The sequence below is a fragment of the Stegostoma tigrinum genome, chromosome 25, assembly GCF_030684315.1.
Source record: "Stegostoma tigrinum isolate sSteTig4 chromosome 25, sSteTig4.hap1, whole genome shotgun sequence".
Taxonomy (NCBI): domain Eukaryota; kingdom Metazoa; phylum Chordata; class Chondrichthyes; order Orectolobiformes; family Stegostomatidae; genus Stegostoma; species Stegostoma tigrinum.
Window position 1 is genome coordinate 46,397,430 of NC_081378.1, and position 16,174 is coordinate 46,413,603.

A 16,174-nucleotide genomic window follows, 5' to 3' on the forward strand; every position below is an offset into this window, starting at 1 on the left:
AGACCCATGGGTTTTGACAAACATATCTATGAGAAAGATTGAATTGGTGAGCAATTACTGGCAATTACTTATGTATATTTATTAAAGATGACGACTTTGTTGACGGGGAGAACAAGAAATATTGAAGTGTAAACTCAGATTGGGGTAATCATTTTATGCAGGGAATGACTTTGTTTTAAACTGCACTAAATATTGCCTTTGTAATTCGCACTCACCAACCTTGTACACCCATCTAAGCTGACTTATCCCCTATGCTACAACACTGCAGCGAGACGACAAATTAAGTCTGACTAGTACTTACAAATAATAGGTTGACATAAAGTATAATACCTTCACTTGTGAGTCTTTGTCATTTATGAGTTATAACTTGGCTGCCTGCTTCTCTGTTTATGAAATCTCAGCTAGACTAACTGGTGATCAGTTAGAATTCATAATTGTTGAGCCTGTTTTCTGAGCAAATATATCAGTTTTACAGTGCCTAGCCTTAGGTGTCTATCCACCCCACACTCCACTTTTGCTGTAGTTAGGCCGGTAGCCAAACTGAGAGCTGGTGAAATCTAGATGATCCTGGCCACACTAGCAGCTCCACAAAACTACTCAAATGTGGCATCCTGCCTTTCTCAGACCAGCCCCGACTCAATTTTGCCTCAATCCTCCACAATCCCATCTCCAAGTCCAGGTCAGGTCAGTTCAGTGTCAGAGCCGGCTTGAATTGGGCATTTCCTAGTCAAGCAGCAGTGAGGCACTTGAACATCGAATGCAGTTCACCCAACCAATGTGAACGAGATACACCCATGCTGTGGGTGTACACCCAAGGTGTGGGGCTCAATTTGAATGGGGCCTTAGACCAACAGAGAGAGGCTGCTGGTTAACCAGGCCCGGAGGCAAATTTGGCTCATACTGCTCGCTTTGCTGAATTTTTTTCTTCATGCTCGTAACAATTGTCTCCTTTGTACCTTCAGCAGCATGCCGCTGTGTATAAATTACTTTGCAAAAATGATCAGCATAGAAACGTAGTTAACTGCAAAGCGTCACATTTTCTATCAGGATTCACCTTTATGCTCCAACAATAATGAATCAGCAAGTTAAGCACCTTGATTCTAAATTATTATAACAGCCCATCTGGATTGTAAACATTTGTGCTCAGAAGGTAATGTGTTGGAGCTCTTATGACAAGGCTTAATCTGGTTGTGTAAGTGAGGAGCTGCAATGTTTTAATGAAATATGTTCTTACCGCCAACACTGCTGCAATCGGTATTGCTGCATTCATAAATACTAGAAAAACGAAGAGAACAAAGCACAGTAAATTACGCCAGTCAGCAAACTGGAATCATCACTGTAACTCTCACAGCATGGAGCAAAATATCCTCTTCCAATTGGGAAGAACAGCTGTAGGAATCAGGTTTCCCACACAACAATGATTGGCTAGATTATCAGTTTGTGCAAATACAGGCATTTGCACTTCTGCAGTGCAGTCAGACGCACAGACAGATCCCACAACTCTCAATGCAGCAAATGGTAAAATAGTTTGTTTCAGTTCTCAGTTGAAGGATCACTGTTAATCAAGGAACCAGGGAGCCCTACCCTGTTCTTCTTTAACGTAGTGTCGTACAGTATTTATATCTACCCAAAGGGGTATTAGGCAAGTCTTTTCAGTAAAAGCTCCATCCCAAACTTGGCACCTCCCTCAGAAATAGCACACTTTCTGATGTGAGACTTGAATGTCCATCTGATACTCTGAACAACAGCCACATTGATCGCCTACTTAAAATTAGACACAATGATAGGATTTTATTTAATTACAGCATATTGGTATGAAGAATGCCAAATCGCCTTCTAACTGCAATGTGGCTTGGAATATAGGGCATTACATCTTAAAGAGGCCAATTTGCCAGGTACCAATCAGATTGACATCAAGACTCTTCTCCCCTCCATGCAAGACAGGTAATAACAAGTAGCTGCTTTAAAATAACAACTTTAATTAGTAACATTAACATAGGAAATGCAATAGTGATGTTGCTGGAGTCAAACATGATCTACATTACAGATCCTGGGAAACCAAGTTGGGTTCGTAGTCAGGTAAAAAGCTCAGTCACTTTGCATGAAACAGGAAATTCCACACTGACCAAGAACATACTGAGCATTTTAATTTCACTAAGTTAACAGTTAATTAAAGTGTATACATACTGGATAAGGATGTGTAAAGTGCAAAACTCTTGAGACTGGTTAACTCCTGCATTCTAGTCTTTTCCACATTGTTACAGAAAATATGCTCCCAGGCATAAAGTTTCAAAAGTTTGATCCCTTTTAAGATCTCATTGGTGTTCTTCAATCGTTCTGTGGAGTAGTCCTTAGAAAACAGGAATAGAAATATCACATTAAAAAAAAAATCAGTTCTGAGCTGGAATACTTTATGCTAACTACCAAAAACCACATACACCACTCAGTGAAATAATGGAAGAGCAGTAACATTTGACTATTGATGAGAAAACTGTTTATCCTAATATGCAATAAGTAGATTTGTTTCAAGGTTTCCTAATAGAGTCACAAAGCTGACTTGCATTCCTCTGTCAGAAACCTCATTCCTTATTGTTTTCCACTCACTGGAGCAGCTGGAATGGCTTTGGAGAGCTCTCAGTCTGCTGTCCCATTCTTCGTTTGGATGTACACATACCAAACACCATTAAGGGCAGCACGGTGGCTCACTGCGTCAGGGACCTCAGTTCAGTTCCGGACTTTGGCGCCAACCTGCATGGAGTTTGCATGTTGTTTCTGTGTCTGTGTGGGTTTCCTCCAGATGCTCCATTTTCCTCCCACAACCCTAAGGTGTGCAGGTTAGGTGGATTGGCCATGCTAAAAACAAAATTATCCCGTAGTGTCCAGGGTTGTGTGGCTAGGTGTGCTAGCTATGGTAAATGTGAGGTTACAGGGATAGTGTAAGGGTCTGGGTGGAATGATCTTCAGAGGGTTGATCCTGACTCATTGGGCGAATGGCCTCTTTCAACACTGTAGCGATTCTATAATAAAGGTTAGCGAGACAATATTGTGGGCTCTTTACTTAATGATAAGACTACATACAGGTGGATTTACTAGGGGCTCAGTGCAATATATTTTATTCCTATGACTGCTGCTCAACAAGCCACAACGCAGGTATATCTCATCCTGTCAGGGTATACAGCGATTGATGCAGGGAAGATACATCCCCTTAAAAGGTGTATATCACCGCAACAGAACCGCTAAGTGGGCCTTGTAACTAACAACTGGGCAGGAGATTTCAGTGCAGCAGGACAGCAGCTATATGTGTAGCAGGTAGACTGCAGTAAGGAAGGGGATATGACTATGAAAGACCAGGTGCTGTGAATGTAGCAGAGTAGGAAATGCCAGTGTGACAGGTCATTCAACCACACATTGGCCTCTGAGATCAGGGTTCACTTAGGCTGGGGATAAGGTGTACAGTTGGAACAGAATGCTGGAGGAAGGGTTGGATTAACACATGTGCATCCACAACTCCTGACCCAGTGAATACAGAACTCATCACCAGTGGTATGTTGTAACATAATATGCTCTATCATTAATGAAGTTTTAGTACATTTTTTTCATGTCTGCATGTTTACGTTTTAATGGATGGAGATTCCGTGGGGTCAAACATGGAAAAGACCAACTGATTTAAGAATTCTTGGTCTGGGCTTTACTGAGCATTACTCTTCATAAATTGAGAACACTGAATGTTGAATACTGAGGTCGTGAATTTCAGGTCGTGAAAGATAAAAATAAAGTTACCATTGACCCAGAGGATCATAACTCTGCTTTCTTATCAGAGACAAAGAACTGGTGGCGATTTAACCTGAAGGCCACCACACCTCAGGCGAGGGGAGAGGTTGAGAAGGAGAGCTCCTCATGGTAAACTTAGCCAACTCAGGAATTAGACCCACACTGTCGGTGTCACTATGCATTGCAAACCAGCTAGCCACATTTTAAGCATAAACCAAAACACACAAACTGACTTTGATTTCACTAACAAATTATATGTGACTTAAAGTTTTCTTTTAATCACACATAGCACATGTGCGCCATTGGCTGGGCCAGTATTTATTGCCTGACCCTAGTTGCCCTTGAGAAGGTGGTGATGAGCTGCCTTCTTGAACTGTCAAATCCATATGATACAGTTTGAACCACAATGCCTTCAGGTTGGGAACTCTAGTATTTTGGCCCAATGATAGTGATGGAACGATAAATTTCCAAGTCAAGATGGTGAGTAGTTTGGAGAACTTGCAGGTGACAGTGGTGTTCCCATATATCTCCTGCCTTTGTCCTTCTAGATGGAAGGGATACTGGGTTTGGAAGGTGCTGTCTAATGAATTTTGATGAATTTCTGCAGTACATCTTGTAGGTCATACATACTGTTACCGAGTGTCAGTAGTGGAGGAAGTGGGTATGATGTGAAACAAGCAGGCTACTAGATGGTGTCAAGCTTTTTCAGCATTGTTGGAGCTGAACCCATCCAGGTAAGTGGGGAGTATTCCATTATATTCCTAACTTGTGCCTTGTAGATGGTGGACAAGCTTTGTGGAGCCTGGAGGGGAGTTACTCGTCGCAGTATTCTTAACCTCTGGCCTCCTCTTGTAGTCACTGTATTTATGTGTTGAGTCCAATTAAGTTTCTGGTCAATGATAACCCCCAGGGTGCTGATAGTGGGGATTCAGTGACGGTAACATCATTGAATGCCAAGGAGTGGCTGTTAGATTGTCTCCTATTGAAATGTCATTGCCTGGCAGTAACGTGGCATGCAAGTTACTTCACACTTGTCAGTCCAAACTGGACATTGTCCCGATCATAATGCATTTGGTTTTGGTTTCCCATTTTAAATAGTCAGTACTTACCAGAGTGCTTTTCTGTGCGTCCGTGAACTTAGTCGCTATGAAATACTGCAAAGGAGCAAGTAGTGCTATGACAGAAGCACCAATCAGTGCACTGATTCCCAGCATGTAATACAATAAGATTACACCCATGATAATCTGGAAATAAGAATAAACAAAATCTCAGTGAAGAAGACAGATCAAAGGAACAATATTGATTGAAACTTTGAGGATTAGGAGACTCAGTCTAAGGTCAGTGGTCCCTCCCCACCTCAGAGCAACTCCCCTGGTTAATTACTGAACTAAATCCTCTGGCTTCTAGATGCTAAGAGACTGAAAGGTACCTTGAAAGTTGTGTGTTGAGCTCACTTGGAATCCCAATGGACTGACTATGAGGGAGCTGCCTGAGAAGTTTAAATTTCTGGTGGTCAATAACCTGGCACCTAGCACCCTCTGAAAACATTGGCAAATCAGAGTTGGAGTTACAGTCAGAGATATCAGAGCGTTCCAACAAGTGTAATTACCCAGAAGTTAAATGATTAAAATCCACCCTAACTCCTGGGTAACTAAACTACTAACCCATCAACCACTCACACTGAATTCCATATCCTTCTTTCCTTCCAAATACTCATGACATTTGCGTTTCCAGCCAATATTTAACTCCCTCAACCTGACAATTGACCAATCCCTGCGAACATCTTTCCTCCCCACTCACCAACTCACACCACCCGCCCATCCCACACAACCGACCCCTCGATGCCCACACCCTAAACCTCCTTCACCCACCTGCCTTTCTAACCCTCCTCCATTACTCCCCATGTGTTGTTTGCCACAAAGGGTGAGTTAGGACAGATTTCCCTGAAAGCTTGTAAGAAATTAAGTACGCAACTTATTTTCTGATCAGGGTGGAAATAAGGAATCTGATCCAGATCAGAACATTTAGGCCATTGCCTCTGATTGCATTCTAGATTCCCATATCTATCTTACAGGAATGCACTGCAGTTATTAGCATGGTGTAAAAGGCCACAGACTACTGTTCACCTCCAGCTTTGTTATTTAGCACCCTGTGAAAGGCACAATGGATAACACATAATCCATTTCAAACCCACGGTATGCATTCAATTAGAAAGGAGAGCAAAGCGTGTACATTTGGTTATGCAATGACTGGTTATAGAAACAACTTGATTTTCCAGTCCAAATGACCTCCTACAATCTCCAGATGACTGCGCCGAGTTAGAGGGTGTTCTTTAAGTACGGATATTCAGGATTAATCTGCACAATCTGATGTGCAGCTTGACAGGGACTGCTTTCCAAAAAAGCACATGAGGTTAGTAAACAGTTAGCATCTGACTGTACTTCATTTGTACATTGATCAGGTTGTTTAAAGGGTGGCCAATCTACTGTGGCCATTAAGCACCAAACGATTATGGTGAAAATGACTCCCAGAGACTCCTGTTCTTGTTCCTGTGTGTCAAAGTCCATGATATTTCATTGCATAATTGTGGTGAAGTATGTAGTAAGGAGCAGCACTGCTGCCTCAGAGCACCAGGGACCTAGGTTCGATTCCACCCTTGGGTGACAATCTGCATGGAGATTCCATGCTCACCATGCTTCCCACACTCCAAAGATGCGCAGGTTAGGTGGATTGGCCATGCTAAATTACCCAAAGTGTCCAGGCAATGTGGATTAGCCAGGGGAAACGTGCAGTATAGGGATGGGTTGGATCTGGGTCGGATGCTCTTGGGAGGGTCAGTGTGGACTTGATGGGCTGAATGGCCTGCTTCCACACTGTAGGGATTCTACTCAATGTGAAGTTGGAATACAGTGCACAATGCTGATTAACAGGTGGTGTATTGAACTCCTACAGCACTGCGTGTCTAGTTGTAGTTTAAACTAAAATATAAAGCAAAGAAGTGCAGATGTGAAACAAAAACAGAAATCAGCAGGTCAGGCAACATCTATGGGCACAAGGCAGAGTTAACATTTCGAACCCTTCTTTGCTGCCTTCAAGACATTCTGAAGAGGGGTCACTGGACTCAAAACTTTAACTCTGTTTCTCTGTGCAAGAGTTTCCCCAACAATATCTGTGTTTTTCTCCCCCGAGCTATATTCTGTCAGGTTCAAACAGTGAAGATGTGGGGATAACTAATGAAGAACTGGTTGACTAACCCTGGAGATTTTGAAACAATGAAGCAGGACCATCTTTCAGGCAATTCGACACAAGCATGTCTGGGCCTGTTGAAGGCATTGGCTTGCTGTCCACTAGGACGTTTTTCAGTCTTTGATTTCCTTCAGTTTTAAGCACTGTGAGTAAAATGCCCAGTTACAGATCCCTGGCTCCCCAACTTCCAAAAGCATCAGTGCCATATTAGTCGAAATAAAGATGCAATATTGTTCTGTGATATTAATCCTCTTGTATCACGTAAAGTCTGAGGCAGGTGCCAACGCAGAAACATAACAGGGACTGAACTAATGTAGACTTACTTGACTGCTCAAGGTACTCAAGAGGTTTCCAAAAACAATAAAGTCTGCAACACATCTGTGCCAACACGGAGGACAATTAAGTCCAATATAGTCTCTTAAGCAAGCTAACTGGCTCAGCATACAAGCTTGTTATGTTTGTTTAGAAAAGCAACCTTCTGACTCTATCCAATATTCAAAAGTGCCCTTTCCAGTTACCTGCTTGACATTTCGGGGCTGTTAGCAATATTTGATGTGAGTACTTTACCTGAACAGGCATGGCCCACAGATTAGGACACAGGAATAGGAACCACATCAACTGATTTGTTTCGATGGCAACGAGGTTATTGATTTGTCCCAAGGTCACCTCTCCCATTGACATATTGGAGGTGGAGAGACGGAGAATCTTGGTGTAGATCATAGCCTTGAGCAAACCGAGCATAAATAGACATTACTTTCAATGAGAACAGACAGATTTATGTAAGGTGAGGGGAAGATGATCAATCCTGGTGTAACAGAGGAGCAATGCTTGATGGTAAAAAATGTATTGTTAAAGGCTTGAGTCTTACTAAATTAGGCACCAGCTTCCTACAAAAGGGAACAAAATTTTGAGCCTTATCTATAGGGTGTCAATAGTGCAATGGTAATGTTACTAGGCTAGTGAGGCCAGGCAAATACTCTGACACTATGGGTTCAAATCCTACCTTAGCAGCTGGTGGAATTTGAATCCAATTAATAAATTGGTGATATAAAACCAGTCTTGGTAATAGTGACCATAAAACTGTTATTGATTTTTTTTTCCACAGAAGCCCATTACTTTTACTGAGGAAGGAAATCTGTCACCCTTATTTGGTCCAGATCTATGACAGTGAGCGCTCTGGAATTGCCTTACTCAGGTCAAGGGAATGAGGAACAAATTATGATCTTGCCAGTGATACCCACATTTCATGAAAGAATAATTTTTCAAAAATAAGTTCTGGGATGAAGCAAACTTTCTGTCAGGTTCAGAGGCAGAGCCAATGTATTCTGTATTGTAAATTTTCCATGATTCTATGCTAAAAGTGGACATTATAAACCTAACAACAATCCATTTAAATTTTTGGTCTTGAAACAGTGTAGTTGGCAAGTTACACCAAGTCAAACATCCATTTTCACAGCAGTTGTATCTGATATTACATGCACCAACACTCCCTGTCAGGAACACCAAAGTATTCCGTAACATCAAAACAGAGATAAACAAATTACCTGAGCAATTTGTGTCCAAGGAACAAGCAGAACTTGGGCTATGTTCCTTTAAGTCATTTCATTCTTTATGCATGCGCATCATATGAAATGTAGTAAAGTCTTCAGTTTAACCAGTCATTTTACCTGAGGCCCAATGAATGCTTTCAAAGATGCAGATCAAAAAGTGCGGGTTTCAACTGGGAGAATTTATAAATATCAAGTTTCAATAAACCACTTTATTGCTTACACATTTGCAGGTTTTCCAGAACTGGTGTAAGATGCAAAACGTCATGATGGGTGCAGAAATGTTAACAAGCAGTGGAGGGTTGGAGTGAATTGTACGCTCAATACTGACAAGGAAATCCAGGCATAGCATAAGACTGGTGGAAGCCTTCATTCGTTAAAATTCCTAAATTTGCTTTTGCTGGGAAGCAGTACTATCCCAATGCTGTTCTAAAAAATGTAACAAAATTGGAGGCTAATGTGTTTTCGGTCCATTAAATCATGCTGACAAACAGTTGCTTTTTGGAAAGTACAACGTTGTTACAAAATGGCAATTGTGATACTTGGCAATTAGCCCTCCCTATTAGGAAAAACAATAACAGTACATTCATACCACGTTTTCAACATGGGGAAATGTCCCAAGGCCTATTGCAGAATTATAATCACTCAGTGTTTGAATGCTAAGCCAATTAAAAGGAGGTAATAAAAAGGATGACTAAAATCCTGGTCAAACAAGGTAAATTTTAATGAGCTCCTGGCCTATATATATCTCTTAGCCAACATTATTAAATCTGCTGCTGTGGTCATTCTCGCAATGTGACTATAAGGCATAGGAGCAGAAGAAAGCAATTCAGCCCATTGAGTCTGTGCCATTGTTCAAGACATATAATGATAACTCTTGATGCACTTACTAATTAAACATCTGCTTATCTTCATCTTAAATCTGGCTGCTTTATTTACAACAATTAAATATTCATCAAAAGGACTTGATTGGTTGTCAAGGATTTAGTAGTGAAACATGCGACACAAATGCAAAATCATTCTTGAAGAAGGAAGGTTAAAAGGTGGAGAAGAAGAAAGGTTTACTAATTAAGGGCCTAAATACATAAGCTCTAAAGGCGGGATGAAGGAAATACTTAAGACTTACAGGTGCATAGATTTGTAGGCAATATATGGTTAACCACAAAGGAAGATGAAAAATAAATTACCTAAAAGAAAAGTGCTTCTTAAAATGAAGTTTGTTAGGGTAGGATTTATTGTGAATTTATCTAAAGTCCAGTCAAAGAAATACACCGTAGAACTTATTAATTTGTCAGGAAATGTTTTAATGACTTTATCAATGACTTTAACACAAAGATAATAAGGTGTAGAGCTGGATGAACACAGCAGGCCAAGAAATGATTATCTGAAGAAGGGTCTAGGCCCGAAATGTCAGCCTTCCTGCTCCTCTGATGCTGTTTGGCCTGCTGTGTTCATCCAGCTCTACACCATGTTATCTCAGATTCTCCAGCACCTGCAGTTCTGACAATCACTTTAACACACCACCCTGTTGCCTGGCCAACATTTCTGTCTCAGGCTTACTACAGTGTTCCATCAAAGCTCAGCACAAGCTGGAAGGACAACTCTTCATTTTCCGCTTGGGGGCCCTGCAGTTCTCCGGACTCAATATCGAGTTCAATAATTTTAGGGCCTGAACTCTCCCCTGTCCTTGCCCCCTACCCCATACACCAGGCGACAGAGTCTGCCATTACACACTACCTAATGTTAGTCATTAACAGTCCCCATTAATATTCGATTCGCACTAAACAACTGTACCTCCCAGTCGCGAACCATTACAACTCCGCCTCCGAGTCCTCAGACAACATGTCCATCTTGGGCATCCTGCAGTGCCACAACGATGCTACCCGAAGGTTGCAGGAACAGCAACTTATATTCCGCTTGGGAACCCTGCAGCCCAATAGTATCAATGTGGACTTGACAAGCTTCAAAATCTCCCCGCCCTCTACCGCATCCCAAAACCAGCCCAGCTCATCCTGGCCTCCCTAATCTGTTCTTCCTCCCACCCCAAGCCCCACCCACATCTCCTACCTACTAACCTCATCCCGCCCCCTTGACCTGTCCATCCTCCCTGGACTGACCTCTCTCCTCTCTACCTCCCCATCTACACTCCTCTTTACTGGCACCATCCCTGCCTCTTTAACTTGTCTGTCTCCTCTCCATCGATCTTTTCCTCTATCCATCTTCGATCCGCCTTCCCCTCTCTCCCTATTTATTTCAGAACCCCCATCCCCTCCTCCATTTCTGAAGACGGGTCTAGGCCCGAAACGTCAGCTTTCCTGCTCCTCTGATGCTGCTTGGCCTGCTGTGTTCATCCAGCTCTGCACCTTGTCATCTCAGATTCTCCAGCATCTGCAGTTTCTACTATCTCGGTAACTGGGAAAATGATGGTTTAGGTGGGTTCGTATAAACTGACATTTTCCTAACTACCATCACTTCTGAGGAAGGGTCACCAGGCCTCTGCTTTTGTTTCAATACAAAGAGTGTTGCTTTCAAGGTCATCAGTATTTATTTTCACCTTCTATTTTAATACAGCCATTAGATCACTTCAGAGTCAGTTAAGATTGATCTAAGCATCAAGTCATTTATATACCAGGGCAGGGTTGGGCTCTATAAAAACAGGATAGCTGATGGTATTACATTGCTGTCTGTGGGCCTCAGCTGAGTTTCCTACGTTATAACAGTAGTAACACTTTACGTGTACTTTATTGAGTAGTTGCACTTTTGCGTCGGAGCCAGAAAGGTGTGCATTTAATCCCAAATCTCTTGATCCTAAGCATATCTGGTGCTCAAGTCGCATTGTATGAGTTGTCACTGCAAGATATTAAACTGTCTGTCCTCTCAGCTAGATGTAAAATACACCATGGAACTATTTCAAAGAACAGATCATGCTGTCCTGACCGACGATTATCCTTTGATGACATAATAAAGTGAATTAGTTTTCATTATCACAGAGCTGGTTGTTGAATCTCATTGTGCAGAAGCTGTGTGTTTTCAACATTACAATGAGTGAGTACACTAGACAAGTATTTGATTGGTTGTTAAGAACACTGGAATGTCTTAAGCTCTTGAAAGACACTACAATCCCTCAGTACAGCTCACTATTCACTCATAAAAGAACTGAAAAGGAGAGGGCACAGATTTAAAGTACTTGCAAAAGACACAAAACAGAGTTCCAAGTCTGGAGTGCAAGCACGGTGGAAGCAGAGTCAATTGAAACTGACAAGGCGGCATTGTTTCTGTTCAATACTCATCCAATTTACAAGGGAATGCGGAAAAGGCAGGAGGAAGGCATCAAGCCATGATGCATACTTGGAGAGCTAGTACAGGCATGATAGGCTGAATGGCCTCCTTCTGCACTGTAATTCTGCTGTGAAAATACCCACTGTTAAAAGATTTAGTCTGTCGCTTTAAGATTTTTCCACAACTTTATTTGGAACAGCTCCCATGGAGTTGTCTAAGACAAGTTGCGGTATTTGCTGAAGTGAACTGTCTTTTGATGAAAGAAAAGCATGATTCGAGTGAGCAGCAGTTAACAGGTCACAATGTAGCACCACTTGATATCGTACACACCAGCAAGGCTCCACGTAAATTGATGCCCGTTTCTATGGCCACATAGTAGGATGCTTGCAAAAACGTTCTCTGTAATATGAGGGCCAGGAAGAGCAACACTGCCAGAACATGAACATTCTCCAAAAATTCCTTTGATGACACGAAATAAACGCCCATAAGCATTACCTAAAAAAGGAAAGATTTCAGTTGACAGTAAAAAAAGCATGATTACCTTGCAGTCTGAAGTCTATCAGACATGTGCAAAGCATTAAAAGGATTCTCTGCCCTAAGAGAAGTCCATCTGATTTATTTTAGAAAGGATAATATTTCAAACAGGAAACATTAATGTATTTGTCATGTACATTTTCCAAAGTTTGTATCATTACATATTGCTTGATGAATGATGAAAGGTGCCTTTGATTAGTCTCACCCCAAACTCATTTTCCACACTTCATCAATAGTCTCTGCTATTCTGTAATGTCTGAATGTTAGGTCTTAAAACAAAACAATTGAGCTGTCACTTGGATCAGTTTCTTTTTCCATGCGGTAATAGCATGCAAGTAAGGATAACAATCTGTTTTACTGCAGTGCTACACAGAGAGGCAGCCATTTAAGCATCGCTTTTAGAGATGTAATTAGACAGCATTTTAAACACTTGCCAGCTAAGAACATCATTCCATCACAGGAGTCAGACAGAGAGCTGACCTTATCCTGTGCACACCTTTGCTGAGCTAAGGCTTTAGATGTCAGATAAAGGCATCCTTTGTGATTATACCTATCGATCTACAATCTAAGATAAAGGAACTGAACAGGAATGATTGAGCAATGTGTAAGGCTGGGGAGCAAAATTCTCATTATTCTGTTGTTGTTGGAACACCTCAGAAATTGTTAGGTGTCTTATTCTTCATCACAGATCTGGCTCGAGCCCAAGATCTTGTCGGAGTCAACTTTACTTAAGTATTTCTGGGTGCATCATTACTAAGGGTCAGCTCCCTGTTCTTACTCAGATTCTCTTTGCTCCCTTGTCTATGCGCATGCCAGTAGCTATCATTCAGGTGGTGACAGAGTTAACAATTTAACTGCAATTATTTATCAATGGGATGAACTGGAGCAGGTATGGGAGTGAACAGGACGGAATTTTCTTGTTTCTCATTGATCATGCAATTTCCTTATTTATGGAAACAAATTATAATTACTACCAGACCTCAGTGAGCTCCAGTGGGGCCTTGTTCAGCTCGCTCGGTACCCTCCGTACGACAGCTAAAACCAGCGGGCAGGGACAGATTCCCTGAAAGTGCAAATTGTCAATGGACACCTGAGGCAATGGATCACAATGTGGGAATAAAAGGGAATGGCCAGGGATTGAGCTATGTTTGAAATTGGAAGAATATGGCAGGTTGATTCAATGTTCACTTTACAGTGAGGGTCCAATATCTGAATGCCAGGTTGCGAATTGACTTGGGTTCATTCAACTGCAACTGTTCATTTACATATGGTAGACCCTGACAGCACAGCACTTAAAGACCGGACTTTGATTGCGTTGGACTGTATAGGTATCAATTTCTATTTTTGCTTGAGATTTATTTTTGGAACATGATGTCACTGGTAAAACCAGAATTTACTATTCATCCTCAATTGCTTTGAGAACATGATGATAGACCCTAAACCAGTAGTCACAGCTTAATGGAGCAGTTAGCTAGGTCAGGTTACTGACCACAGCTGATTACATTGACATAGGACTGGAGTCAGATCGGTCAGACCATTTAAGAACAGCTTGCTTCCTTCCCTACAGGATATTACTGATAGAATTGAGCTTTCCAACAATCCAGTCAGAATCATTGTTTATTTATATCAGCTTCTTTTGATAACTTTTCTAAACTAAATTCAAATTTACAAACTGTTGTGTGGTGGGATTTCAATTAATTTTCTTGGGATTACTCATCCAGGATTTTCTTGATTACACTGACACAAACACTAAACTACCATGACTGTATATCTTCATAGAATAGCTGTGTCAAATTTGCTGGGCTTATCACAACTATTGGATTGAAACACTGTCATTTATCAGGTTCCATGTACATCTTTTGAACGGCAGGATTAAATGCTATAATAGAGGGGAGAAAGAACTAATTTACTTACTTTATCTGTTTGGCTTGAGTTATACATCATGGCATTGGTTCCGTTAACCTGAGGAAATTTGTACACTTAATAAACAGCCTTCACAAAAAATGGTTTAAGTTTTTTACAGATTGATTCATTTTTATCAAAGCTTTTCACTCAAATTCAAGTTTAAAATACAACAGTCAAAAGAACTCCCATTTTCTTGATGCCAGTTGACAAATTAACCAAGCTGTTTTCAGTTAACTGTGAGCCATCATTAATTAGTGCATTCTCCAATGGCAACATCTCTATCACAGTCCACTTGTCAATCAACCAATCAACACTGTCCTCTCATGCATATGAATGCTGGTTTTACCTTCGAATTGACATTTGCACAAATTGTCCAGATAGTTAAGACAAAAAATTCTGACAAAAAAAATCTTTTCCAACAATGTTGTGACTGTACAGGACATTTGTGAGGCCACCTTTGGAATACTGTTTGGGTCTCCCTGATATAGGAAAGATATTGTGAAGCTTGAAAGGGTTCAGAAAAGATTTAAAGATGTTTGCTAGAACTGAAGGGTTTGAGCCATAGGGAGAGGCTGAATAGACTGGGGCTATTTTCCCTGGAGTGTTAGATGCTGAGGGGTGACCTTACAGGGGATTATAAAATTATGAGGGGCATGGATAGGGTGAATAGCCAAGGGCCTTTCTCCTAGGATAGGGGAGTTCAAAACTAGCGGGCATCAATTTAAGGTGAGGGGGAAAAATTTAAAGGGACCTGAGGGGCAACTTCTTCACACAGAGGGTAGTGCGTGTACGGAATGAGCTGGTAGAGGAAGTGTTGGAGGCTGGTACAGTTACAACATTTAAAAGGCATCTGGATGGGTATATGAATAGGAAAGGTTCAGAGGGATATGGATGAAATATTTGCAAATGGGACTAGATTGGTTTAAGATATTTGGTTGGTGCAGGTGAGTTGGATGAAGGGTCTGATTTTGTGCTGTACAACTCCATGACTGTAATCAGGCTCTGGAATATTGAACAATGTTTTACAAACACTGTTACTGCTGACGCCAATCAGCCAAGCGTCAGGAATAGTTACTGTGCATGCCTTCACACTCTCTGGTGCCTGAGAAATTGCTGAAGCCTTATCAAGTTCACATACTTCTGACGTTTAACATTTCCGAATTAAAGCATTAATACTTTGTTGTTTGGAAAAGCCAAATATTTGATGTTTGGGAGTGCATTAAAGATCAATGATTTCCGGAGTGCCATAGTGCATGCCTAATTCTTAGTTTTACACACTCAAAATATCAGAGAGTTTATTAAATCAAGTTTTTAAGGTGTACTTTTCTAATGCAACTCCTGAACAAATATTTGAAATGTGACAGCAGAGGGACTACAAATGGAAGCCAACTTTCGAAGGAAAAATGCTCAATTGAGGTCGACTCTTCACCTCCCACTGTTTTTGTGCCAGTGTTGACGCAGACCTTAGGAAGTGTCCACTATGCAATTGCAGCATCATAGCACAGTCTTTTGGAAAGGTCTGTGATACACAGATCACTTAGTATTGCAATAACATGATCTTTCTTGCAGTTAACATCTTGCCCTAAGAAAGTGGAACTCCGAAGATTTCAGCCCAATGTTCTGGGAGTGACTTGCTTTAAGGACATGTTTTAGCCAGGATCAACTTTCACAGTTGGCCTCAGTTAAAACAAGTCCGTGAGCTTGCCGAGTTAATCATGCCCTTAATAGGCAGCTCACTGATTAGCTGAATACAGAAGAATCCACAGCGAAGTGGCAGCCACTACTTAAAGGCTTGCTGCAATGCCTAAATGCTGCGGTGCATTTTCCAGCAGTTCATAGCAGAATTCATTGCCGAACCCGTGGATGGCATAACTCCATTCGGAGCCACTGGG

At 41.4% G+C, this 16,174-nt stretch overlaps 1 protein-coding gene across 5 annotated transcripts in view; it reads right to left on the reverse strand.

Moving 5' to 3' along the window:
• The window catches only part of abcc9 (ATP-binding cassette, sub-family C (CFTR/MRP), member 9), a 189,636-nt gene that overhangs the window by 105,483 nt on the left and 67,979 nt on the right, over positions 1–16,174 (reverse strand). For all 5 annotated transcript variants that reach the window (XM_048554004.2, XM_048554006.2, XM_048554003.2 and 2 more), the window contains 6 exons: positions 14,292–14,339; positions 12,174–12,338; positions 7,585–7,740; positions 4,881–5,015; positions 2,188–2,350; positions 1,235–1,275 (listed from right to left, as the gene is read on the reverse strand). In XM_048554004.2, coding sequence (XP_048409961.1) covers positions 1,235–1,275; positions 2,188–2,350; positions 4,881–5,015; positions 7,585–7,740; positions 12,174–12,338; positions 14,292–14,339 — 708 coding nt within the window. The remainder of the gene's footprint in view (positions 1–1,234; positions 1,276–2,187; positions 2,351–4,880; positions 5,016–7,584; positions 7,741–12,173; positions 12,339–14,291; positions 14,340–16,174) is intronic.